The 27,481-nt window shown below is 40.5% G+C and overlaps 1 protein-coding gene across 1 annotated transcript; it reads right to left on the bottom strand.

Annotated features, from left to right (window-relative positions):
* Positions 1-422: 422 nt before the first annotated feature.
* On the bottom strand, positions 423-26,186 carry LOC146560947 (protein FAM53B-like). Its single transcript, XM_085296575.1, has 5 exons — positions 26,047-26,186; positions 14,886-15,144; positions 12,124-12,178; positions 9,249-10,081; positions 423-1,642 (listed from the first exon to the last, which is right to left on the bottom strand). The coding sequence occupies exons 2-5, from the start codon at positions 14,964-14,966 to the stop codon at positions 1,304-1,306; spliced, it is 1,308 nt and encodes a 435-aa protein (XP_085152701.1). The 5' UTR covers positions 14,967-15,144; positions 26,047-26,186; the 3' UTR covers positions 423-1,303.
* Between the last annotated feature and the right edge of the window lie 1,295 nt (positions 26,187-27,481).

Below are 27,481 nucleotides of genomic sequence, written 5' to 3' on the forward strand. Positions count from 1 at the left end.
AGTGCAGGGTTACTGGACAGGAATATTCCATTGCTAGATATCCTGCCATTTTGTCTGGGAACTGCACACAACCAATATAATTTTCTTTGTTTTGTTTTTAAACCCGACTTGCTGTATTCTTCAATAGCCTAGGTAGCCACTGTACAGAGAAAATTTTTTTACAGAGAAACGATTTGGTGCATAATCATGTTATGTACCTGCGGGTATTCAAAACAATACAAGCTGAGTGAGCTTCAATGAAATGGCTCTGAAATGTTATGCAGGAAACGACTGCGTGTGGGTATGGCTTCTAAAGATTATCTGGAAACTTTGCAGCGTGTTCAGACTTTTGATCTGTCTGGGTGAAAGCTATCTTTTACAGAAATCTTGATTACCACTGAGCAATCATTACAAAATTACAAACTCAAATTAAACCAGACAAGTGAGTGCAGGATGTACGTTTATTTCATATTCATTCTTATAGAACAAAGACCTTATATTCTTAATCCTGCACAAACAGCTCATTAAAAAAAACAAAACTGTTACTTAGAAAAATATACACTGATGTTAGAACTGACAATTTGAGATTCAGTGTTTAATTCAAAAAATACAATTTGTCTATTTGGGTCAGAAAAGGTGGCTTCGATTGAGGCAAGTTTCTTGAAGAGAACTGAGACAGCAAGCATCCAGAAGAAGGCACTTTACATTTTCTGAACTCCACATAAAGCTTATTGAGCCTACATTCAGCAAAAAAAAAATCAGATTTTCACGTGTGCACAAAAGATGAAGAGGAAGGCCAAGGGTAAGTCTGTCTTTGCCTCTTTCTGTGTCACCCCATTGTTGATGCCCTCCACTTTCTCTGGAAAAACAAATTTGAGCTAAATATAAGAGAGCCCAGCTACTGCTACAGTACTACAAACTTAAGGTTAGCTGACTTTGGAAAGGTCATCAGGTTAAAAGACAGCGGGGGGCTGAGACACTTATTTAAGACAAACCCTCAATTTCCCACTCCTGAGTTAAGCTGAATATCTGATCCAACCCCCCCCCCAAAAAAAAAACAAACAAACAACAAAACAAAAAAACCAACACAAAACAAACTAAGGTTACTGCTTTTTAAACAAACAGTAAGAATGTTCAAGGCAAAGGTGTCATTAAAGAAGCCAGCCATTAGCAACATATGCAATGCTTCATCATATGTATCACCATCCTTGTCTTTTCAAAGCCTTTCCCTTACAAAATTAGCTATTATTTTTCCTCATATTTATCTTAATAGTCATTTCTCTATAACAGTCCAGACACAGTCTTAAAATCGTCGATGCAAAGTTTAGTTTCTTTCGATCTGTTCAAGATCCAGCTCTCCCCCAAGCTGAAAAATGTCCCTCTGTGTCCCACAGTCACCCTTCCAGAGGGTGCGTTTACCATCTTCGATGCCTACAGGAGACCCAGGCCGTGAGTCCACACTACAAGCGGAGTCGCTATCCTCGTAAGATGAATCTGCTTCCTCGTCATCTCCTATCACTTCCTGCCATGACTCTAGTCCCAGCTCAGACACGCCTGTGAAGTCTGAATCCGGTTGGTCGATTAAGTCCAAGGTGGGCGGGGACAAGACTGACTGGCAGTTGTCGCTAGATGAAAATCCAGGGCAGCTTAAGCTTTGTAAAGTCTGAAAAAACAAGAAAGAAAAAGAAAAGACCATGTTAGTCTGGACATTTTTGCACACGTTCACATCATGGCCTCTTTCTGATGAAGAGCTACAGAAGTCAAAGACTATGTCAGGGAGCTCAGAGTTTCCCAGAATGTCAGTTTGAGATTGGGTTTCAGTTGGGCATCTTAAAAGCCGGCTTTCCCTTTCACTGATGGCATGTGAACATGTAAACATGCAAAAACACCAGTACACGCACAAGGCATTGAAGAGTATACACAGAACGCTAACCCTCTGGTTTGTTTGAGCAAAACACTGAAATGAGCACCAAACCACTAAATGTATCTCGTGTCAAACTGTGCTCTAGGCTTATTTATCACTGGAAACCACTTTGAAACACATACCTAACCCAACCCTGTATGGTAAAAGACATTTCTTATGTCAGTCATTGTTGTTCACAGTTGTTATGATGTTTTGTAGCTCACACTAGGGAGTGCCAGGGACAATCTGGATGTGAACAATTGCCTGCGTTTTTGCTCTCAAAACTTGACCTTAAAGAGACTCAATTCACAAAGGCTCCTGGTTTGCTTTCATGCTCTCTTTCCACCCTGAATTCCTCTCTGCAACAAAGAAAGGCAGCCGTGCAGCACAGTGAAGGGGTTAATGATCTCTGGAGTGCCCTCAGCAGCAGATGTTGGAGGCATGGAGGTGAATAGAGATGAGGTTTTCTCTATAAAGCCCAGGCTTTCATGACAGACACCTCTAATGTTCCCTAGCATGTGTTGAGACATTGCCTTTCCTTTTACAATGAGCTTGGAGACACCCTTTCTCAAATCTCATTTTAGCAGGCTTGCCGTTTCCCCGTCCAAGAGAAAACTATAACATAGGGTGAGGCTGGCTAAGTTTAAGGTTAGCTCACTTTTCAGGATTAACTTTACATGCAAGTACCTCAAACACACCATGCTTCAACTGAAAGTGCTTGAGGTGATCATGTGAGGAGTGGGAAGCCTTTGCTGTAGTTACCCCACTGGAGTGGAAAAGGGGATTTCAGAGCTCTTGCTCTCTCAGTTCAACCCCTGGTATTACCCCACTACTAATTATCACAGCAGAGGAGGAGACGAAAGCAAGAGAGAAAGGAGGTGGAGAGGCTGTCTCTATACAATATGCTTTCTATAAAATCTACTGAGCCTGACTGGGATTTGGGTGGGTGTGGTGGTAGGCTGGGGGAGCAGGGTTAAATTTCTGCTGTGTACCCAGCTTTGAAAAACACCCATGTACACACACAAATCACTATTACCACACACATGGGCTCGCTACCCTGGACCTGTCATATCTCATATTACCCACTGCCATTACCAGGAATCTAACCATACACAGACGAAAACCACTTTAAAGTTATTATCCTCAAATGTCCTATTTAGAAACACACTTCATTTAAGGTTGGAGAACCACAATAAAATTTTTAAAAGAATATAAGAGCAGATTTCTACTTTTAGTCAAAAATGATTAATCAAGCACAAACAAAGCTACTGGAAAAAAGTGTAAAATAAAACTACAACAAAAACTGAAGCATGAGTTTGAAAGATTTTAAACTCTACACATCTCGTCCTAATCCACAGAAAATACTATGCAGCAGATTTTAAAGACTATGACTAATAAAGTGAACTTCTGGAGTCTTGGTGATGTGCTCCTTTCAGTTTTCAGTTCTTGCTGATTTGGCAAGTGCATTTAAATAGCATGGGTCTGGGACATCTGTTCTGTAAAATAAAATGCACATTGACCAGAAGCAGAAATGCAAAAGAGGAATTATTGGGCCTGTTAATCTTATAGTCAAAAACTTTGGACTGACAGGGTAGGCAATATCATGTTATTTTAGTAAAGAAATTAATAAATAAGGACAAAGAAAACAACAGTGTCATCTAAACAGATAATTTAAAAGGATAATTAGTATTCCCATGATGATATAAATTTCTGTAATACTCAAAAGTAGAAATACCAGTCAATAATGCAGCTCAATCATTGACGTGTATTACTCTGTTTCACTCAAATGACTTCTCTATCACTGATAATTTGACCAAGAGCACCCTACATTCCAGCTCCAGCTACAACATGTGCAGTACTGTGCAAAAGTCTTGGGCCAGCCTTTTTAAAGTTTTTCTTTAGACACTGGCTGCATTTTCACTCATTTCTTGGTACTTCTTAAGCCACTTAACATTGACCTATAAATCACTCAAGCATAAAAAAAAGGCACCTACTACATAGGATGAACCTATGTTATGCCTACATGTAATAGATAACTTAGGAAACAATCGATTTTACATTGTATTTTTAGACATTCCCCAGAGCCCAGAACAAAACAAAAGACAGTCAAAATCCAAAGAAGAGCTTTGAATGTCCTTCACGATGCCAGGAGACATTTTCCTGAAGTATACTTAAATACATTCCAAGAAAGCTTGCCTAAATGGTAAATGGCCTGTATTTATATAGCGCTTTACTAGTCCCTAAGGACCCCAAAGCGCTTTACATATCCAGTCATCCACATTCACACACACACATTCACACACTGGTGATGGCAAGCTACATTGTAGCCACAGCCACCCTGGGGCGCACTGACAGAGGCGAGGCTGCCGGACACTGGCGCCACCAGGCCCTCTGAACACCACCAGTAGGCAACGGATGAAGTGTCTTGCCCAAGGACACAACGACCGAGACTGTCCAAGCCGGGGCTCGAATCGGCAACCTTCCGATTACAAGGCGAACTCCTAACTCTTGAGCCACGATCGCCCCAAGTGAGTTCAAGCTTTTTTGAAGAATAAAGGTACACTTCTTTGTATGTTTTCACATGTTAAAAAACCCCGCAAGCAAACAAAAAAAGAATTTTTTTTTTACATTTTCTTAAGAAAATATAGAGAAATGAAAGGTGGCTCAAGACTTTTGCACAGCACTGTATACATGCCTCTGCAAAACTCAGCATAGTCCCAAGCAGTACCATGTTTTAACCATACAACTTCATCAATGCTGCCATACACATTAAGGGAAATGAGAGCATGGTTTTCAGTTATATCTGACACATCAGGTCTACCACAGCCACGCATGCCTTCCAGCAAGTCATGTTTGAATGTTGAATAGAAAAAGTGAACAAGACATGAGATCCACTGGATTGGTTTATACCTTTTTTGTTTTTACGTTTAATATTCACCAAAATCCTATAAGAACACATATTTTAGAGCTAAGTGGTGTTTTCATAGAGAGTGTAGATTATTTTATACCGTGATCTACACAACAATGGCTTGGACTGTAAGGATGTTATTTAGAGCATGGGTTCAAAAGGCAGCTGCTGTCGAAGAAGCACAAGCACATGCCAGGAGGTTAGGCAAATACCCTCCTGATGATTTGGGTAAACAACTAAAATCACAGAGCTAAATGCTATGCAAAGGCCCTGTTGTGAACCAAACTACAACCACAATCACACATATAGTACACTACTGGGAGGTGCAGGTACTTTACATTGCATTCACTGTGCAACTTCAGATTATTAGTATACGAGTCGATAGTGTTTCTTTGGTTTAGCTCTGTGCCGAAATTAGGTCACATAAACATTCAGAGACACACTGGTCTGAGGATGACATGCAATCAGACCTCCAGCGACAAACAACTGTGAAGCAAAAGAGAGGACAAGGAGGTGCAAGCAAAGACAGGAGACTATAACAGACATTCACGCACACAGTCTTTGTTTTGGTGTGTGTATTCATCTACTATTTTACTCCTCTGCAGACAGAATGCCTGGCTTATTCATGCAAATGCCCAGAGGTAAAATGATGATAAAAGACTAAAGTGTTGGGCTGTCAGATGTTGAAAAAGTGTAGGCGATAATAATGTGTGACTACAGACTAATGTTCGGCGATGCTCTACAATGCACATTTATGACAAGTCACAACATGTCATTATACCCGGTGAGAGCTGCACCTCAAGACGCCTACCTAGGTGTTCCCACAAGCATGCAGGGCTCAGTTATGATCATCATGTCTGCCATCCAAGGAATGAAGTGTGTGTGATGGAAGAAGGAGGGGAAGACCAGAGCAGCTTGAACTTGGGCCAGGAGAAAGAAAATATTAATAGGGAGGGATACAAGTTTGTGTACACACACACACACACACACACACACACACACACACACACACACACACACACACACACACACACACACACACACACACACACACACACACACACACACACACACACGACAAAAATGGACAATAGCCCAGCTGAAGTTAACTGACCAGGCTGGACTTAAGCACACAGCTTCCTCAAATTCACTGTGCAAGAAGTGTCAACAATCATTCAGTGAAGGACATGGAGTTTGCTATGCCCAATAGCCAGTCCATTAAAAAACAACAAACAAAAAAACAATCCCCCAAAAAAGACAACAATGACAGGCCAAGGTGGAAGGGCAGGCAGAGATAACTTATCTACATGGCTGACTGGGAGGACATTCAAGGAATTTTGGGGGTGGCTGCATGTAAATCCCCACGGTAGTCAAGTTATAGCTTATTAGCATGACATGCATCCCCAGAATTCACACCCGCCTTCATTGACGTGGTCGAGGAATCTAAAGGCCAAATTACACCATGTTCCACTAACTCACACTGAGGGCTTGTTGACCACCATGATCCTTCACTCGGCGAGTCTCTGGCGCACGTTCCATAGAAAATTAATCAAACAACACCTGTCTGTATCCACTGCAGTTCAGACAAATGTCACAGTTTCCTGCCCCATCTACAACATGTTTGCTATTCTTTTAATCAATGTTAGACAGCATTACTCAAAACACACCTACAGTGAAAAAAAAATAAAAATCTACTGTTTACGTAGGTATGAAAAGTAATAATGTTGTCATTAGGCTCACCCAGTTCTTGAGAAAGAGTGGGAGGAATTGTGTGTGCGTAACCAGGGAAAAAAAACAAAAAACTGCCACTTCAATGACACAGAGGCCAGTTAAGAAGCCTTGTGATGCTCAAATATATAACATCAGAAGAAAGATCACATTAAATAACTGATTTCCAATCAGAGTTGGTGAAATCTATTATATTCCCAACCCTGGCAGTACTTTGCATGTTCTATCCTCTGTAGATCAGACACAGGTTGTAACCAGCCCTAGTTTTCCACATTAACACTTCCTTTTCCAGACAGTCTGCCAGCTGGGATCTTTTTCTTTCCCTAGGCTCTCACAAAGGTCAACCACTTTTGGTAACAACAATGTCAATCTCCAGCGGTATCTTCTTTGTGCTTTTGGTTTATTAAATTTAGATTGAGATATTACAACGCTGCTTGTTTAAGTTCCTGGCCACACTTGACCTGGTTTAGTTATTGACATCAAGTCTCAATAACAGGAAAAGAAAATGAAGCAAGGGAGCACGTATTAATCATACTATCTTTGTTGTATGCAATGCTTTACTGGTAACTTTCCCGAGGTGTGCATGAGGATGAGAATTTAAACATGGTTACAGTAGATCTGAAATGACCCATCTAACCTGTACGACCGGACTCCTTTCATCAACATGCACTCATGCAACTCGACTCAAACCCCCGAAAAAAGTGAAAACATTTTTTGACCCGCTAACCTTTGAGAATAGATCATTTGCTGACAATAATCTGTAACTGGCAGAGTAATGGCAATGACTAATGGCAAGTCGAGTTTAGGGCTGTGCGATATGACCAAAATCTCATATCCCAATATAAGACATCTATCGCCCGATAACGATATAAAATCACAAAAATTTAACATTTTCTTTAAATTCTGTGAATCTCTGGAAGCTCAACTTGCGTGAAGTGATTCCAGCTGGGCGTCGTGTACCTGGAGTCGAGTTTTTAACTGATGCGTGAAAATATATATTTTTAGACATAAGTTGTAACGGCTGCAGTTTTCTTTATGAGTATTTATTACACAGCGTGCTGCAGGGAAAAGCCTGTTCTAACGTTTGAGTCCAATCTATTTTTTAGCACCTGACGGTTCTTTTTTTGCTTCTCACCCGTCAATACTCTGCATACTATTTCACGTGATTCCGTTTATTTTGAAAAGTCTCAACAGGATCTTGAGCTTTATTGTGAAAAATATGTTTATGCGGAAAATAAACAAGCAGACACGCTAACGACAACGCATAAAAACAGGCGCTTGTCCGTCCGTAGTGTGGTTATATTAAATATAAGAGAAAGAGAGAACTTTAGGAAATGAATATAGCCACTACAGTGACCATCAAAACGCTGAAAAAAATATTGCTGTAAACAGTTTATTTTGCGACACCACGAAACAAACTATAGCGTAAAATGAAACGATAGACGTTTTTATATCGTCATCCGATATATATCGTTATATCGAACAGCCCTAGTCGAGTTAATGTAAAACTGGCTCCATGTGTGTGTTTGTGGATTCATTCTTTATATGTTGCATGCCTAATTTTTCCCCTCTTAGAAGCTGGCAATACAAGGGGAAACATGTTTGCTAGGCTCCATTACCCATGCCTTGTTAATCCAACCCTGGCTAGGTCCTAAGTATGACTGGCTGGGAACTAATATTATTTCCAGAAAGGAAAAGGGGGGTATATGGATGAACTGATGATAACTTTCTAGTAAGAGACAGGAAAATTACAATATTTTCCTGAAACAAGGTACTGTGAAGGATGATTTTTGAGTATCAAATGACTTAAGTGATCAGGAAAGGATGGGTAAATAGGACAATGTGTAAAATTCCCAGAGCATTCACATAAATAATGAGCTGAATGTGATACAAGAATCAGATCAAGATCTTTCAGGGCACTAGAAAAAAAGAAGAAACAAAGCTCTGCCAAATATCAAAAGAGTTCATGTCATTAAAATACTTCTCTGGATCTATTTTGGGTTTGGGTTTACTCTCTGGCTGTTGCACTGTTTCCTCTGACCTTACAAAAGAACAAAAACTCTTGACATTGGGAAATCCATCCAGAGCTCTGTGCATCCAAATATACGCATAATTCACTGCTGCTTTTTCTGACAGGTAGAAATATTGGGTAGGAGTTGCAGAGAGGAAGCAAATAAATGGTGAGAAGTCCAACCTTTGGATGGACTTGTTTACCCAACAGAGTTAATGAAATTATAAACCCGAGAGGGCCTTGCTAGAGAGTGGTTCAAGGCAGCGTGACTGAACATGAGGAATGCTTTCTTAGTAAGCACCGCTCCCTAAGCTAGAGGGAGGAAAGCCTGAGATCACTTAGCCTCGAAGCCTCGGACTGACGACGCAGAAAACTTAATACAGTTTAATTTAATCCACTCCCTGATCAAACTCTGAGAGAAAGAGACAGACTTAGTTTTGTTTGAAGATGTCTTGAACTTCCCTTTAGTCTAAGAACAAAAAAGCATTTGTCTGTGTTGTAAGTGCATCTGGTTCAGGATTAAAGTGAATGCAACAGAGCGCATTTTCCAGCATTAAAGCAAGATTAGAAATAAGCTGATACTCATTTGTGTGCAATCAGCAAACACATGTAATATTAAACTCTGAAATTAGTCAAATTCCAATTGAATGCATTCAAATCAATGAATATGTAAGTGCTTGTCTGTGCAGGTCAACATATGTTCAACATTTCCAGCTAACCTGAGTCATCTTTGCCAGGTCCAGGGAGGGCCGCTGCTCCTGAGCATCTTCTGGTCTCCTGCGCTTCATGCCGACCTTTTTCTCATTTAGCACACAGGGCTGAGACCTGCTCCGAGACAAACACCCCTTTCCCCTGGCTCTCTGGCTAGCTCGTCTCCCCAGCTCTGGGGTGGAGTCTGAAGAGCTGGTCTCCGATGCCTCTTCCCTCTGGTGTTCTGGCAGGCTGATCTGCTCATGGGAAAGTGAGAGAGGCCTGAGGAAGACGTGATTTTGGGAGTGGTGATGATGTGTGGCAAGAGAGGTAGGGGAGACTGGAGAGGCAGTGAATTGAGGGTGGAGAGGCAGCGGCTGGTTGAAGAATGGCAGGTCCTGGATTCCATCAAAAGTGATGCTGGAGTGTGAGGGCAAACTAAAGCTGGAGCTACGCTGCATGGTGGGAAAATGGCTTCCCCCACCTCTGACACTCCCTCCACTGTGGCACCTTCGTTTCTCAACCGTTGTCCATACTCGGGACCCTTGGGGCCTCCAAGATGAGCGGAAGCCAGTGAATTCTTCAGAGAGTGACAGAGAGCGACACTGACGTTTGCTCGGGGGTGCCGTAGGAGTTTGGCTGGTAGCCGTAGTGGTGTAGTGTGCAGTGGCGGATACGGCGTGAGTGCTGTTGCAGAGACTCAGATCTCTTATCAGGCTGGTGATTGCTGTGGTGCTGCCTGGTTCCTTGGCACAGTGGCTGTTGTGATCAGGCGTCACATCCCATAGAGGAGTACCAGACTGGCATGGAGCTCTCTGCTGGATGGCACAGCTTCGCCCCATATCCAACCATCTATCTGCCTCTGTAATAGGGAAAACATAAAAGCCTCACACTAATTGACCTCAACAGCAGCCCTTCTGACACATCTTTATCTGTGCGGCAAGCAATATTAAGCAAAAACTGCATTTGTTAACTAGAGCATGATGAATTCTAGCAGCAATATCTGGAAGGATAATTTAGTACTTAACAACAAAGACACAAAGAAACACACAAGCAGAAATAAGCTTAAGGCAAAGAGGATTGGTTGGTGTAAGAACAAACTGTTTGGAAGAATAAAGGGAGATTATTGTCTGCTTACTGCAATGGTGAGCTATTAGACTAAGAAGAAAGAAACAGCTAAGTAGAAACAACAACAACAACAACAACAAAAAAAAGAAATCATGAGCTTTGGAGAATTACAAAAAAGGGGTGGGAGGTTGTTTGTCTTAACATGATTGAGAAGGTTATGCCTAGAGGAAATAAAACTACCAGTTGAACAGTTCAAACCAGTGCTGCTCCTCAGTAACTGTAATGAAAGCTGGACTGAAAATTCCCAATAATGTTGAAAGAAAAAAAATAGTCAAAAAAGTCATTTTCTGGAAAAAAATAAAATAAAATCTGTGCATTCAAAGATGGAAATGTTTTAAAAGTCTTAAAAAGTTGGCTGCCCACCCCCCAAAAAGTCACAATGCTCAGTATAACACACTACATGCCGAGTAGGTCTCAACAAGATCACTGTCTGTCTGCTTGTTTTTCACATAAACAGCTGCAGGACATGCAGTGAAACCTCAGCTGTGAGTTCTTACTGGCACATTACTGTTTCCGAGCATGAGAAACACATTTCTGCCTCCATTACTTTTAGAGTTAAATATGCAAATAAATAAATAATACTGTGGTTTAAAACACCAACACACACACACAAACAAAACAAAAAACACACAAAAAAACCCAGATTACAATAAATTCTCTTCCTCAGCTTGAACCAGCTCACTCCACTGACTGCTATGTTGGCCATTTTTTTAAGTTTCCAGCAGTAACATTCCTGACTATTTAAAACTTGGACATGCAAGAACGTTGATTCCAAAAACATGAACTGCACATTATGACAAGAATCAGCCAGTGAAACAGTTGGGCAGTCACTCCCATTAGTCAAGTGGTTAGTAGGATATGCGTCAAAGCAGTATGAATTTCCAGCTGTCTCACCATCGGGACAAAAGAGTTTTGTGGAGGATAATACACCTACAGTAAAGTGTGGCTAAGTTCGACTCTATTGAAGCTTTTGTCAAAAAGAGCCCCTTGCTGATCCAAAAACCATCCTTTTGGATGCTTGCCTCCAATTCTGGCACGCTCTCTCCCAGACTACTGGACGGAAATCATTGTTTTGGCTGGACAAACAATGTACGGGGGCTACAGTGACGACCTGACAGGAATGTTAGGAAAACAACTGGACAAAAGGAGAAAGGGATGAACTTCAAAAGGCCACCATTTGAAAGCAAAAGACAAAGTGGTTGAACTAACAAAACACGCTAGCCAATTTTAATGTCAGGATTAACAGTGGAAAAATCTTTACCCAAAAGAAAGAGGGGGGGAAAAAAAGGAAGAAAAAAAAGAGGGCAGTGGGAGATAGCTGGCCTTGTATTGACAGTAGTATTTCTTTTAACACAGAGGATAATTACACAAACACAGCTAAAGGGAAATTGTTGACATAGGCAGCAGAATATTCAATTACAGTTCACTCCCATGAGAGTGCTGTGCAACGTTGTGTGGAGGCAGGTGCACTCTGATCATGAGTGGGGGATGAGTGACAGATGGAAAAGGGAGAAGTGAGTGATCGAGTGTGGCAGGAGATAAACAACAAGACAACTGCAATCGCTGATTTTGATACTTCAACTTATTGGGGAATTAAAGGCGACAATTACTTGTGTTATATCAGTTGTGAAATGTTTTTTAACAAATAATCAGCCACTGCTTTTTTCCAGATGTTAAATGCAGAGCACAGAGGGATGGCGTTTAATAAATGGAAGCAGGAGCAAAGGGGGAAAGATAAACAGAAAGACATAACGAGTGATAATGAAGATAACTCACCTACGGTTCCACGGGAGAGGAGGGTGGTCCCTCTGCTCATGGTGGGGACCTCACACTGTTGAGGGCACAGGCGAACATAAAGCAAAAGTCAAGAACAAAAGCCAAGGAACAAAAGTTCAGCCCTCAAATCAAATGAGAAGACTGATTTGTCTTCATTTTGAGGTCAGGATTATTTACACGCTGCTGCCAAACGACCAGTGTGAAATAGCCAAAGATCTGCGTCAACCAAAGCCAATGCAAATGGTTACTTACTTTAAGCTTACTGTTTACTTTTTATGGTCTGCGAGTTTACCATTTTGGTTCACAGCAACAACTAGCTCATACTCAGCAACTAGCGGGTGACTAAAGAATTAGATACATTTCTGAAGAGGAGGCGGAGAATAAGCAGTGCACAAAAGAGTGAACATTAGACTCCATGAATAAAGACTCCAAATGAATGCTAATTTGCTCCATTCTTGCTGAATATGTAGGGTGTTTCCCAACAAGCTTACTAAACAAAAAACTGCACTAATTTACGCTTCATAATAATTTACGCTTGTATATAAATTTTAATACATTTTTGTAAGACTTGCGCATTTAAATAGTTTCTAATGTTAAAGCTAGTTAAGTCTCAAGTCCTTTGACATCATAGTAAATTACAGTTACACCTACCCAAGCTAGCTAGCTAGCACAAGCAGCTTAACACACCATCGCTGCTATTGTTGCTACTTAAAACTCAAGGATTCAAGAGTGTAGTCCATTATCCAGTGGGTGAATTACACTCTTTTGGACTGGTTTTACACTTTCACTTTTGTCAGAGCTGGAAACTACTTCCTAAAGATTATCCTTTAACTCACTGCAAGGTGCATGAAATACCTTCAAGGACAGCTGGACAATGATTTTACAATACAAAAGAACGTTTAGCTAAATTTTGTAACGCACCTGTTTTATTTCTTGGGTTTAAGGTACAAAGGCTATTAGGGGAGTATAAAACAGTTTTGCCTACACCCACTTATCTTTTAATCAGACACCCATCCATCCCATAGTTAATTTCTTACAAGAGGGTGTTGGCTATCTGCACACAGAACAAAAAAGAAAATGCCACATTTCACTGCAGTGACTCGCCTTGAGGTTATTATAACAAAACAAACAAAAAAAAAGTTTTCTAAGATACCAAGCCTAGAACTCAAAATAAAGGCTATTGTGCCATAGGAGACGATCAAATGACAGAATTGGTACACTAAACCCCCAGGCCTTTAACGTGAGCAGCTGATGAGTGCAAAGGTAGCAGTGAAAAACCTCTGTCCATAAGCCTTTTTGATTTTTTTTTTTTTAATTATGCATGCGATTACATTTACAGCATATTATATAAGACTTACATCAGTCTCTGAGGTTTAACAAAAGAAAAACATTTAAGACTTGTTGGGCCCAAGAAAATAATTCCTGGACGTTTCAGAACAAATCATATTGATGTTAAACGTGTCAAGAAATGTTTGTGATCCTTCACCATCCAAGCGCTTGAAGGAGTGTTGAGATTTTGTAGATTAAAAACTGCATATAAGCAGCATGATAAAAGCGGGAAAGTGAAAACTACTCTCCCGTGCTTGTCTGAATGGAGTAGTGAGATAAAAATAAAATGTAAATAACCCCTATTTTACTTTGAGAAGTGAAACCTAGGTGCTGGTTAAAAAAAACAAAAAGTGAAATAATTCTCAGGGGTGACACACCAAAAATAACATTTTGACTGAAATTTTAAAAAAGCTCTTTTTTGTTCCATACGTTGCTTTTTTTAAAGTTTTAGTCACACAGATCATTCACTAAAGAATAACGTTTATTCTCCTGACTGGCTCGCTGGAGGCCACTGACCTTTGTTGAGTGTAATCAGTCGCAAAGAGTATGCTGTACCAAAAACTTGCTTGCTTGAATATTGCCACAGTCCCCTGTAGTTCTGATGTAAAGTGCAAACACTCTACATTTTCACTGCTGCTTGGTGGTGAGTTAAAAAGTGCTGCAGCCTGTAAAATAAAAGTTGAGCCTTACCGCTCAAACTAACAAATTTCAAAAGGCACAGCTTTTATACTGAAAGCAAATATCACCATTTTGCATCACACTTTTCACCATTTCACTACCGCTCAGAGTAGTTGGTGAGTGCTACGGGGGGGGGGGCGGCTGCAACAATCTGGGAGGAGGTTTTCAGTGCAGCATTCTTCTTCGCAACCAATTTCACCAACTGACAGCAAGCAACCTCCTGCAACCACTTGCCAACTGGCTGGAGAATACACATTTTTCCCAAGCAACCAGTGATTAGCAGGGGATTGTTAACCGGTCTCAGGAAGTGAAACTCTTGACATTTAGAATGTCTTTTGCAAGACTGTCTTGGCACAGGCAACATTAAACAACCATTTTTTTCCACTAGTAGGAAAAAGCTCCTGAAGAAACCCTCTTGTTGTGAGCCAATAGCTATAACCACTGATCCACCATGCATTGACATTTTGGAATAATTTTGAACCAGTTCCCTTTATTTTATTAGGGAACTGGTTCCTTCTTGTTCTAGGCTAACACATCCTAGAACTCTTTGTCTTCAAGGGACAATTATAAAGCTCACACTGAACGTCTCATCTGAGTAAGAGAACCTCAAAAGTGAAAATGTATCTATCATATTAATGACAGTTAAAGACATCTAAAATCCTTTAGTGAACAACTTATCGTGGTCTAACATGCTTGTGGGTACACTACCTACAAGCTTGCCTTGTGTTAAAGTCAAAACGTAAAGTTTCTCTCACCAGCCGTCGCTCGATGCTCTTGGACGTTACATCATTGGCAGCCTTCTTCTTTTCCAGTGTTTGTGAGAAAACAATCACCATGGTAGCAAGTAGCTCTGCTCCAGTCTGTTCAGGTGCAGAAAAAGGCCACAGGCAGCCATCTTATACGAGAGCAGAGGGCAGACAGTGCATTTGGGCAAAAAGCAGAGGAAGATTTCCCATTTGAAGAGCAGTACTTGTGAAGGTGGTGGAGGTAGGTCTCTCAAATGTCAGCCAATCTCTGTATTCATGGAAAAAAAGGGAAATAAAAACATTACTAATTTAATTAAAGTGCAAAGGATGTTTCTGGCTACAAGACATGGGCAAGAAGCAGGGCCTAAATAAAGCTCAGGTTTAAGCATAGCCATAACAATCAATAGTGTGCCAAATCTGGCTTCTTAACCCCAATTGTGGCTGCTTTAACTTGTTCTGTGCCATTCTCATTAAGATTTTTCACAAAAACAAAAAGCATGGCATGTGCATTTTTGTCTTAAAACGTGTCTTGAGAGAAAGGTTTCTCACAAATACAAACAGGTTGCCTTTTTAATCAATCTGTGAGGTGATAACTGTCATTCACAGATAAATCACTTCAATATCTACATTCCTCACTGCTTTAACTAACATACCCATAACAGTGATTGAAAGGGGCACGGTTGAATGCGATACATGTTTGCTATATGCACACCTTAAGTTTTTCCATTCAGCATTTAAAATCCGAAAACGTACAGCAACTTCAGTCATCGATATAGATCCACACACTACATACACACACCTATCAACCTACTAGCTTTAAAAGAAAATGTGCTGATATATGTTAAACTGCTTCCTCATCCCTGTGGATAACAGAACATTTGGCCTGTCAGCAATATTACCCTGAACACAGGGGAATCTAAACATGTTGTAACAGAAGGCTAGCTTTAGCTAATTCAGGAAAAGACATTACTCACGTCACATGACTACAGATGTGGCTAGAAACCACGAACAGAAAAGAAGCATATATGGAGCTGCGGTTAACTCAAAGACTGCCTGCACCCACACATAGCAAAGCCCAGACAGAAGCTGCTTCGGTAAACACAACCGTTAAAAGCTTTATATGTATGGCAGATGGTCTATATCTTTTTTTTTTTGGGGACAAACATGCCTTGTCACATCTGCTCAACTCAGCCTTTCTGATGTTTTTCAATGCATGTGAATGACTATGGCGGAGGATGGGCAAGTTCAGTTATGCTTTCTTTAATAAAAGTAGCTGCAGTGACTTTGGACTCCGTCATTTACCAACCACCAAACACACTGACAGTATCCAATTAGAGAGTACCAGCATAGTTCAGATCCCCAATCAACTGCTGGCTAATGACAGCTTTTGACTCCGGAGCAACACATGAGGCTAATGGATCTTCCAGGCCTACTATGCTATCCTGCCCATGAAACATGTGGTTTTGTGTTAAGTAAGGGTTGTTGCACTTACACAAGATGCTTTAGGGAGAAGTGTGCACCACTGAAAAAAAACTGACTTCTGTAGAGGAAAAAAAACAAAACAAAAACAACAACAACATGGATCGATAAAAAGTGTTTTGTTTTTTTAAACCAGTCTAGTCATGTCTTCTGACTTAACAATGTCATCTCTGTCCCTTTTCTTGTTTCCAGCCCCATGACTACATAAAGACTAAGTAAATAAATGTTTCATGTAGGCCTGCCTGAAACCAAAAGCCGGCATATGACTCCCATTATCTGCATTCATTTCAGAGAGTCGGTGGAGCACAACCGGGCCTCCACAGGCAAGAGAAGGTGGTACTGTTAGTGGGAGTAAAAAGTAAAGAGTATGTTCTTCATAATCAGTTTTGCAGATTACTCTACTGATTAGAAGTGACTCTGAGTAATGGGTGGGGCAATGTATTGCAGTGTGTGTGTGTGTGTATGTGTGTGTTAATCAGAATAAGGGTCGAGGAGCGTGACGGCTGTGTGTAAAGGTTGTTATATTGTTGTTGTTGTTGTTTGACTGATGCAGGTAGGAAGCGTGACTTGTCCGATCAAGGCTGAAACAGCATCTCCACACTGAGAACAAGAGCTAGCTGTGCATGTGTTTCTGTACATGCATGTCTGCTTATGCTAACCTGCACTTGTGTGTGTAGTGACTGGCAAGCAGGGTCATGGGAGAGGGCAGACCGAGTGTGAATTCAAGCCTGGAGCCATGCTTATTTAATGAACCGACTTCTCATGATGGGGAAACCAGAGCTTAATGGGCTGTGTAGAGCACTTGTGCAGAGCCATTTTCAGATCCGATCAGACTTTTGCTCTTCAAAACAAGAGTCCTTGCTGGCTACATCACACTGTTTGAAAAGCCTTTTTGTTTGACTAGATGTCAGTCCTAACAAAAACCCAGGAAATTATCAGTTCATCTGAGGTTTGATGAGTCCCTGTTACACACCACTGAGAGAAGAATTAAATATCATTTTTACAACTTTGGTCTTCAAAGATTATAAAAACAATCATTACTGTGTTTTTATATATCCAGCACAACATCAACCTTTTTCCTGTCTTGCCTCCCTGAAAACAAAAGCATTGTTCACCAAGCACTGGTGAAATGACAGGTAAGGTTGGATCATCTGAAAAATACCATCTTAAGAGAAGTTGGTTTTATCCTACGGATAATATGTCGTTGTGAAAGCAATCTTAAAGGGCCGCAGACGAACCTGTTTCACTCATGTGCTTGCCTCATGGTGCAAAGATAAAATCTGTGGGGCCATAAATGAACACCTCAAAAGCCTGCCTAGTTGTGACAATACTGCAGGGTAGTGGAACCTGTACTGTGGGCTGAGTGATTTGTGATAGTGAGGGTTGTACCCCACCCCTGAGGAAGGAAATGCACTGTTGAGGAAATCTACTGCTCAGTAAATTTGTGTTTCCACAGTAACTGAACAATTGTTAAATAGCTGTGATTATGATTTATGATCAAACAGCCTGACATTACACTATCAATTTTACTAAGCTTTAAGTTAAATATGTTTCATAAAGCCAGACAAAATCTCACAAACTCAGCTGCATGTCCCACACAGAAAAATGTCGTTTTTGTTATCATAAGTCAGGCTGATCATCAAACAAAGCAAGTGACTTAAATGACGATTTATCTCATCCTTTACAGTTAAGATACCAGGGAAGACATTGTGGATACTAAATGAGGCGTAAAACTGAAACTGGAAGAGCTACTTCTCCCTTCATTAGAGTCTCATATTATGATGAATGTGATGGGACAGGTGCTTTTTTTTAACTTAATACTTTTAGTATACTAATTACTTTTTTTTTTTATAGCTCAACAGTACAAAACAGTGAACACTACACAAAGCACCGACTGATTTAGTCAAAGACTTCCACTTGCTATAGATCAGGGGTGGGCAACTCCAGGCCTCGAGGGCCAGTGTCCTGCAAGCTTTAGATGTGTCCTTGATCCAACACAGCTGATTCAAATGGCTAAATTACCTCTTCAACATGTCTTATAATTCTCCAGAGGCCTGGTAATGAACTAATCATTTGATTCAGGTTTGTTGACCCAGGGTGATATCTAAAACCTGCAGGACACCGGCCCTCGAGGCCTGGAGTTGCCCACCCCTGCTATAGATCAACTTGCGATACTGCTTTGCCTGTCAAGGATAAAATGACTGAGGTTCATCAATTGTTTTGTCAGATCCCATCTCAGCCCTATTTGATTCAAATAAAGGAAATCTTTCCCAATAAATCTCAAATATATATGATATTTGCTGAGTCGTAACTTATCGAACTAACAAAACTTTGACCATAAGTGGGTTCAAATCCACTGGTACTTCAAGAACTGATTTGTGTATGCTGGGATGCAGAAAGCAGCTCTTGGCTCACAATAGTTAGTGACTCAGGAGGGCACAAGAAAGAGCAGCTAAGATAATGTGGCTCTTTGCCCAGGCTGTGATTTGTACAGGCAGATAAATAGAACCCTATTTGCGCCCCCCCTAAAGTTCTGTAACGGGGTGTTTGGTGTCCATCACTAATTGGCTCTGGTTGCTGCATACTTGTGTGGAGTGCGTCTGGTGTCAGGACTTTGATCAGTTGCTGTACTTGGAGGAAACCAGTTCAATTGGCACTAATGAAATGTTGAAGCCCAAATATTCAAAATATGGCATGGCTGGAAAGCCTCGGCAGATCATATTCTTGTTTTGATAAGATTAAATTAAATTACTGTCACAGTTTTCCTTAATCAAAGTGGCACTAAATGTCAGAAAAGGCTAGACGCTGACACCTGTTTTAAATAGTTCAGATGTCCATGAGAAACTAAATGAAAGCCTTAAAAAGAATAAAGGAGGCTTTCTTTTGTGAAAGCCTAAGATGTCCATTGTTAATTCAGGGTGAACACACAGCGACCCCTCTCTTGGATAATGTGGTCGAGGTTGTAAAAATGGTCTGGGAGGTCAAGACATACCATTGAATCTTTTGGCTATCACCCTAGTACCGTCTACTCCTTCAAAGGTACATAAACACTGAAAAGCTTATTCAGTGAAACTTTATGTATTTTAAGTAGTCAAGTTTTTTGGAGATTACCCTGAATGCTTCTCTCATGACAGTGACCATTAATCTCTGCATGAATACAGCCTTGAAGCTCCAATTTAAGTTGCTGTTACTCTTAACAACAGATCTACAATAGAAATAAGAGCAGTAAACATGAACCCCAAAGCTTTCTTTAGAATTAACTTGCAAGTCCAGTTAATACTGGTCTTCTTATCTCAACTATGTTGGCATGAAGACACTAACATAATTCACATAAGCAAGCACACTTCCCTTTGCACTGCAGGAGTTCTACTTCCCTTGTGGTCACATGACATGCCACTGCTGAATTGGGTGTGGAACATACTGACTTCATTACTAAATACATGAAAGGAGAAAGCCCCAAGTGATATCCACAGAGCATTGTGGCAACGAGTTAACTTCACATACACATATTCTACCATCATTTCACATTAACATTTATTTAATCATAGATTTACAGCCTGAGAGCGGATAGGTTATCTACTATATGTTAGGTAAAATTGTCAAAGTTTTTGTTTTGGGTTTTTTTCCCACAAAAATGAATCTCTGATACTTCCTGGGGTAGTTTCACTCTGACTTTAGACACAAAACAGTTGCTAGGTAGTACACTGTTTCTAGGATTTAATAGGTAGCCATAGCAGCCAAGCACACAACAGAAGACAACAATGACAACTGGTGATGTGAAAAAGGCAGATGTCACCCATCTAGTGAATAATAATGTCTGGACAGCTCATCAGTCTTTATCAGTAAATCTGTTTGTCATAGGAAACTGGACTATTGAGCAAGGCCAGTTTACTAAGGTGAAGCACTGTGACATGTAACCCGCAAACACACCACACTCTTTCTATTTAGGGTAGCCTTAAATTTATTAGGGGTTGACCTCTGTTTCTTAGACTAGGGTTTAGTTAACCGAAAGCTTAAGGAGCTTGACAGGCATAGGATCAGGTGTTTGAGTAGGTACCACACTAATTATACTGTCCTCTCCAACTGACCCAGCAATCCTTGCTTTTCTGCCTGTAGTTTCTTCCATTTTCTGTTCTGTACACACTAGAGCTCTAATCCATTAGGGGTACATTACATACACCAGAGGCTCCAGTTCTGCTAGCAATCCCAAGCAATTGCTTAGCTCAATAGGAGGGGCCATTCCTATGCTGTATAAACAAGTGATGTTATACTTACTGTCAGTACCAATGACCTAATAAGTACCCTATATAGTAGATTTTTAAAGATCAATATAATAACTCTAGTTTGAATGAGAAAAAAAACAACAAATTACTAAATTACTAGACACATACACCCCCCCTTCCAATCCAAACTCCACATTGTCTAATGAAAAGAATACAAATCCAAAAATTCAACACGCTTGAAAATGAACAGTCTTTGACTAGTGCTATTACACGAGATTTTTAACAGTAGTCAAAGCATAAGTCATCAATGACTCAAAGTCAATCTGAAAAACTGTCAGAGAGATGTGGCTACTGTATCATAGTTTAGCAATGCTAACCAAATTCTAACAACCATGCTTATTAGAAAAAGAGAGATCGCATGCTTCTGGCAGAGCAGCAGTCATCTTCAGTCTAACACATAATATTATCATGTATACTGTAATCACTAAAATGATAGAGCTCATAATTTACAAATACATTTTCTTAAAACCAGTTGATTTCTATATAGTGTCGTCAGCATGTAAGTAGTCCATGAAAGTGTTGTATAGAGCCAGTGGCCCATGGTGCTGCAGCCGATATGAGGTTAAAAGCGCTTCTGTTGTTATGTGAAGCACAATGGTGTCAAATCAAACAAATGAAGATGATTTCGTGACAGCAGTGACTGGAGAAGCAGGAGGAATTGCTTCCTCACTGACATTAAATACGGCACTAGTGGTAAGTTAGAAAAGCTTTGTGGTGAAGTGTGCAGTCCAAATGAGCACAAAAGGCATTTGTGTAAATGCCAAACTGTGTACATCAAGGTTGAAAAATAAACTTTTATAATATTCATATGTAATGGTATGTTAATTAGCCATAAGCTTTCGCATACTCATGCTTATTAACATAAAGATATACAGTAGGTCTGCTGTTATATGCAAGAGGAGTCTAAGCAGAAGGGCTCTACAAAACAACAATTACACTGACTTTGTGTATGAAGCCGCCATGCAAAACAGTGCTGCACATACCATCATGAGAGAGGGAGGCCGTTTAGCCATGCGGCCCTGTTGAAGCCAAGTTCCACCGATAGTTTCTAAAATATGTTGGCAGCACTGAGTAATTAATCAATTACTTTCTGCTGCTCTATTACATACATTTTTTGGAGATGTGGGTGAGTTTTTAGTGAGTATCGGTGGGAGAATTTCAGAACAAAAACTATGAGCAGCATTCCATCAGCCCATTCATTCATTCATGAGGGGGCTCAGCTCACCATATGGACCCTCTGACTGCTCAGCATAATGTGTACCAGGAATGTAAAACAGATATTTGAAAATCCCACTGAAGACGTGTCATTTTAAGTTTTTTTTCATTGAAATAACCACATACAGTAAATGTTGGACTCATGAGTCCTATGTTAAGCAGCACTGAATAGGAAGAAGACATATTATCGATTTAAAACACATCTGTTAGTTTCAACAGTGATGACTGGGAATAATTTAAACAAGCCATTTCACATTCAAATTGTGAGCTGCGCTGTTTGAACTCATCTTTGTTGAAAAACGAAAGCAAATCAAATTGGTGCTGGAATAAAGTAAACTGCTACTGTGTAAAGGTCAAGATAATGTCCGTAGACAAAGCTTTTACATTTCCTAGTTGGACCAGGAGCTTTCTTTGCATAGTAATACACAGTAGAATTCCAATCAGTCTCTGACTTAAGACTCTCAATTGTAATACTTCAGTTACATCTCCATTTACAACATCTTAATAATACCGTTTGTTATTTGGCAGTTAATAAGCTCATCTGATTCAAGTAATCTAATATGTTACACAGCAAGCTACTTGTTGAGCTTCTGTGTAATGACATGCAGGTGCATGTAAAACAAGTATGTAAAACAGAGTCCATCCCAAATACTGAGAACCAACATGCTGTACAACTCCGGGGGGGGGGGGGGCGAGAGTATGACTTTAGATTACCAATCAATAATAATGTTAGTGCAAGGCTAGTCATGAGAAGCCAGTGTGACCAGACAACCCTGCTTGTGAAAGGATGTAACACATTAAGTGTCACATTAGTATATATCAAAAAAAATGATTGTCATTATTAATTAGAGTCCTAATACTTGAAAGAGGAAGTTAGATGCTTAGATTTTGTCACAACTGTGGAAAACAGGTTCTAAAAATACATCAGATAAGGCTGTCTGTACACTAACAGAAGCTTTCAGTTCTCTCTGTCTGTTTTTTTATTAAATAAATAAAGAACTCATTTGGGAGATTCCTTCATCAGGCTGGATCTACGGTAAAGAACGGCACGAATGAGACTGGAGTTATGCTTTGGCTCATATTGTAAGGAAAAGCCAATCCAAAGCAGTCGAGGAAAATAAACAGAAGAATGCCAACCGCTGCCATTCATAAGTGTGGTGTTATGATGACACAAGGCAACACAAGAGAAAATATTGGCTCACCTGGGATTTGGGGTTTTCCAGAAGAATACAGGTTATGCACATGCACACAACATATGCAAACGACTAAAATAAATAAAGACATACTTATTTGAGAGTCAAACACGGTGTGGGCATCCTTTCTTTCCCTTTTTTAAATAATTCCTCACTATCGCCACATAAAGACTAGAGCAGAGTGGTCATTGGAGCATTTCTATTGCATCCCAGAATGCTTTTCATCTTTAAGTAGAGTCTGGTGCCTGTCTTGGGGGGTTGGGGGAGTGCTTCTCTGGTGTATGTGAGAATGCCTCTTTTCTTTTCTTTTCAGCTGCTGGTCTGTGGCTCTGTGGGCGATTTGACGCCAGACTTACAAATCCATCATGTTAATGAGGAAGGAATAAACAAAACAAGGAATATTGACAATGAAACAAATACATTGACAGAGTCAAATAACCGAGGTATTTGTTTTTAACTTCTTTAAGACTAAATGGGGAGGTGGGGTGAGTTTAAATGTGTCTGAAGCCACAACAATTATGACTGCAGGTCACAGAGAAGAAAGGGAAGCTTCTGAAATGAATAAAGAGTACTATGGTGGCAGAGACAGCCATGGCTAACAATCCTTTTCTGGTAGGTTTGCATAATGCCTTGGGTCAGGGAACAAGGGAGGGAAAGAGAGCAACAGTGGAGCAGTAGTGGAACAGAAAGACAAATAACAGTCAAAAACAGGAGAAATAGCATGATTAATAAATGCAAAAAAGGCAAAAAGCAAAGGACAGAGAGGGGTGAAAGTGGCAGCATGTGCGTCAGCGTGTGGACTGAGTGAGAGTTGTTCACACAGACGGAGAATGGGCCAGTGGCTTGCTCAGCACACAGGCACACAGCTGCCCACTGACAGAATAGAGTTCTAATAGGGCCTTTTTTCTGCAACACAAAGACCTTGCAAATGTGTGCATCTTAAGCACACACTGGAGTGCAGAGCAATCCCCTTTAAAAACCCACCGCCCTTAATTGCCTCCATATATTATGTTTCTAGTATGTCCAAAACAAGCCTACAGATGAACAATACCAGAGCTGTTGTTGAGCACAATTGCAGTACACCAAGTACAAAAAGCGATCACCAGGAACTGTGATGAAAATGTGTAAACTGCTTCCTTCGCAACGCGAGGAGTGTTTTCACTTTTTTGGAAAAAGTCCTATGGATTGACTTGTTTCAATATGCCTGCTTAGCCAGTAGCAACATTTCCAAACGTGTTAGAAGTTAAATAAAACAGCCAAAGTAACATATAGAAGACAACAGATTGCTTTTGTTTTCTGGACCTTTGCGGACCTCTGGCACCAGGACAGATCACTTCCACCCTGCTGTCCACCCTGCTCCTAGTCAGACATAATAATTCGCAAGAGCAAACAGCACATTTGCAGATTCACAAACTTGTTCACACCAAGCTGAAAGATTCCAGCAATTGTTTATTTTGGAAATCAAGGCATTTTGTAGTGATCAAAATCTTCCCCAACCTGGAAAAGTAGATAAGAAGTACTCAGAACAGGTTACATCGAAGTCAAACCCGCATTTGTGAAACACCTCTATCGGCATGCCAATAGTCACTAGAGTTGACAGGTGATTAAATCTGCCCAAGCACTCTGCTTCACTTCCAATCTGAACATCAGCTAACCTTTGCAATTGCGAAGACATTTCATTTTCTGCAAATATGCGTCCATTAACGTTTAGTTTACCAACCAACCTAGCCAGTCAAGGATGACCTCTTGCTTCTGTGTCCCTGTGAAAATTCCCAGATATTTCCAATTAATGTACCCTCATACCAAACCAGTTCTTCAGGGTATTGTGTTGATGGTGTCCACAAAGCTCAGCCAGCTGTGGTTAGAATCGGAAAGGGCAAAACATAAGCACCAAAACATAAGCGCCAACACTTCCTAACCCACAAAGGAAACAAAGATGACAAATAAGCAGTTTAGTGCTCTGCTGCCACTGTGCCCTATATTCAGAGTCCTCGTTTACAGTTTGAGCCTAAAACAAAACAGAGGCCTCATAGCTATGCCAGCGGATAACAAACCTAAATTATAATTGTTCTTATCAGCATCTTATCAGTTCTTATCATGTAGGTTTCAGTTTCATATATGCATAACATCATAGTCTTAGTTTATAATGCATTCATCTCTGTCACGTAGTCATAAGAACAGTGTACATTTTGGTTGAACTTCAAGGATTCAGCCTTATATATTAGCTGATAAAACAGAATTGAAATTGAGGAAGAATAAAGTGGCCAATAGTTTCGGGCTCCTCAACCTAAAAAAAAGTACCTACTCTGATGCTCAGGGAAAAAAAAAAGCACAAGATTTAGTAATTTCAGATTCCTCTCTGAAAAGAGAACAAAAACCTAAATGTGCGGTGGAGATTGGTGCGACTTGTGCAGCCAAGCCTTATGACTCAAAGCACTAAAGCTTCTCTTAACATCATCTCATGGGTTGTGGTGAGGAACTGTGTGTCAATGCTGCAAAGCAACCACACTGCCTCTCCACCTACAGGTACTGTGTAGTTTACAGCAGTCTCAGATTCACTGCATTGCCTGACAGATGAAGGGGGAGTTTGCAGCCTCAAAGAGCTTGCTGCCTGCGTGAAGCCCCTAAACCTCAAAACGGGTTATTATGCGGGGACATTTATAGCAGCACCAGGTCGGTCATGTAGATTATTTTATATACATATATTTATTTAGAAGCTCCATAGGAACTGAGTGCAGAACAATTAAGTTGCAGTCACCCAAAAAGAGTTTAACACGCCACATTGTTATTTTTTTATTTTTATATGAACAAAAAAGGTTTATACTCTTTTAAGAAATTCATCCCACAAAAAGCCATTTATGTTTTCTTAAAGTACGTGTCCTTAAAGTAACCTAACAAGTTATATGGGGAAACCCAGCAAGAACAGAGTAAACTTCAGAGCAGTGAAAGAAACAAAGAAAAAGACGTTCAATGCATACAATTTAACTAGCGTGCTACTACCTGGCTAGCAGAGGCTCTTTCGAGGTTAGGTCATCTTCAACAAACGGAAAGCGAAAAAGAAAAAGTTTATCGCAGTTGCAGCCGCCAGTTCAGCGTCCTCAGTGTAGGACCAAGCAAGACTGCAAGCAGCTGAGAGCTGAGCTTCTGCCTTCAGCATTGATTGTAACAATATCCGCGTACACATGCAGTTCAAGTCAGCGGGGGGAGAGACGAGCAACAAGGTAACCGGCTACCAAACTAATGCGGACACGGGGACACCGGGTTGTTGTGCAGTGTTCTCGTAAAGTTATAATTATTATCCAGCAACACTAAAAGTCTTTAATATGTCAACACACAAGGGGCGAAGTTTTATTCACCACTTGCACCCCCACCCTTTTCGAGTTGGTACGTTCCAGTGCCCTCGGGCATTTACAATACTCGTGGTCATTTTTTATTACTATGCAGCCCGTTTCATTGATGTTGAGTAGATAAATGAGTGTTGACGAGTCAAAATAAGCAAAGATAAACAACTCAACTAAAAGTTGCTACCGGACCCATGCGTTTTGCCTAAAACAACGAGACGTGTCGTCACGTAAGAACGTGAACCACGAGTAAATAAAGTTTATAATCGTCAATTAATGCCTTATTGCGCCCCAGTGTACCAGTGGTAGTCATTACTCAGTGCGAAAAGGTCTGAAATACTTGTTCGTCCACCTCTCGCCATGGAAAGTTCACCGTTACATGCTGAAGTAATTCAATCAATCCATAAAAATCCTATTAGGAGACCTTCAAACGTGTTTCCAGGGAGATGGAGTGAAAAAACATAAATATTTGAAGTATCACACTTGAGAAGTTGAAATGAAAGCATGGTATTCGTGCTGGTAGTGCAGCCAGCGGGTTATGGCACAGAGTCTAAAACCTTATAGGTTAACATTATGAATGGAATAAAAGTGTAGCTTGAGCCATGTGCCAACCCAAAGGCTGTGAAAGCGCTGATGAGGGTAAATCTGCTGCAGACTACAGCTGACTTCAAACCAACACGTTTCTTGTCTAATTTTCCTTCATGATTGGGTGGCTGGAAGTAAAATATTTTTAAAGATGAAGGATGAATTAGCCCCCCCCCCCCCCTATTCATTTAAACTGGTGTTAAACTTTTCTAACTCATAAGAGCTTCTTAACAACTTAAAAAAAATAGACACAGAAAGATTAAATGTTGATAAAAGTAAAGGACAGCCTATTTAGCTGAAGCTCAATGAAGCACATTTCTCTTCATGGGAAAATCTCTGTGAGAGCTTCAAATGTGGGCATAACATGCACATCCAGGCAGGATATCCAGAGCCTTGTAAATTTCCAGGCAGTAATTCTTGTAAAGCTTGCATGTGTTTACTCAACAGCATGCCTCAACATCGACAGCTCCCATTGGGCCACTGTCTCAGCCTGCAATTAGGATCCAGGG

Source organism: Mchenga conophoros, linkage group LG13, assembly GCF_057382185.1.
Source record: "Mchenga conophoros isolate Kocher_MC1m ecotype Shallow Benthic linkage group LG13, M_conophoros_male_GT1.1, whole genome shotgun sequence".
In the NCBI taxonomy this organism is placed as follows: Eukaryota; Metazoa; Chordata; class Actinopteri; order Cichliformes; family Cichlidae; genus Mchenga; species Mchenga conophoros.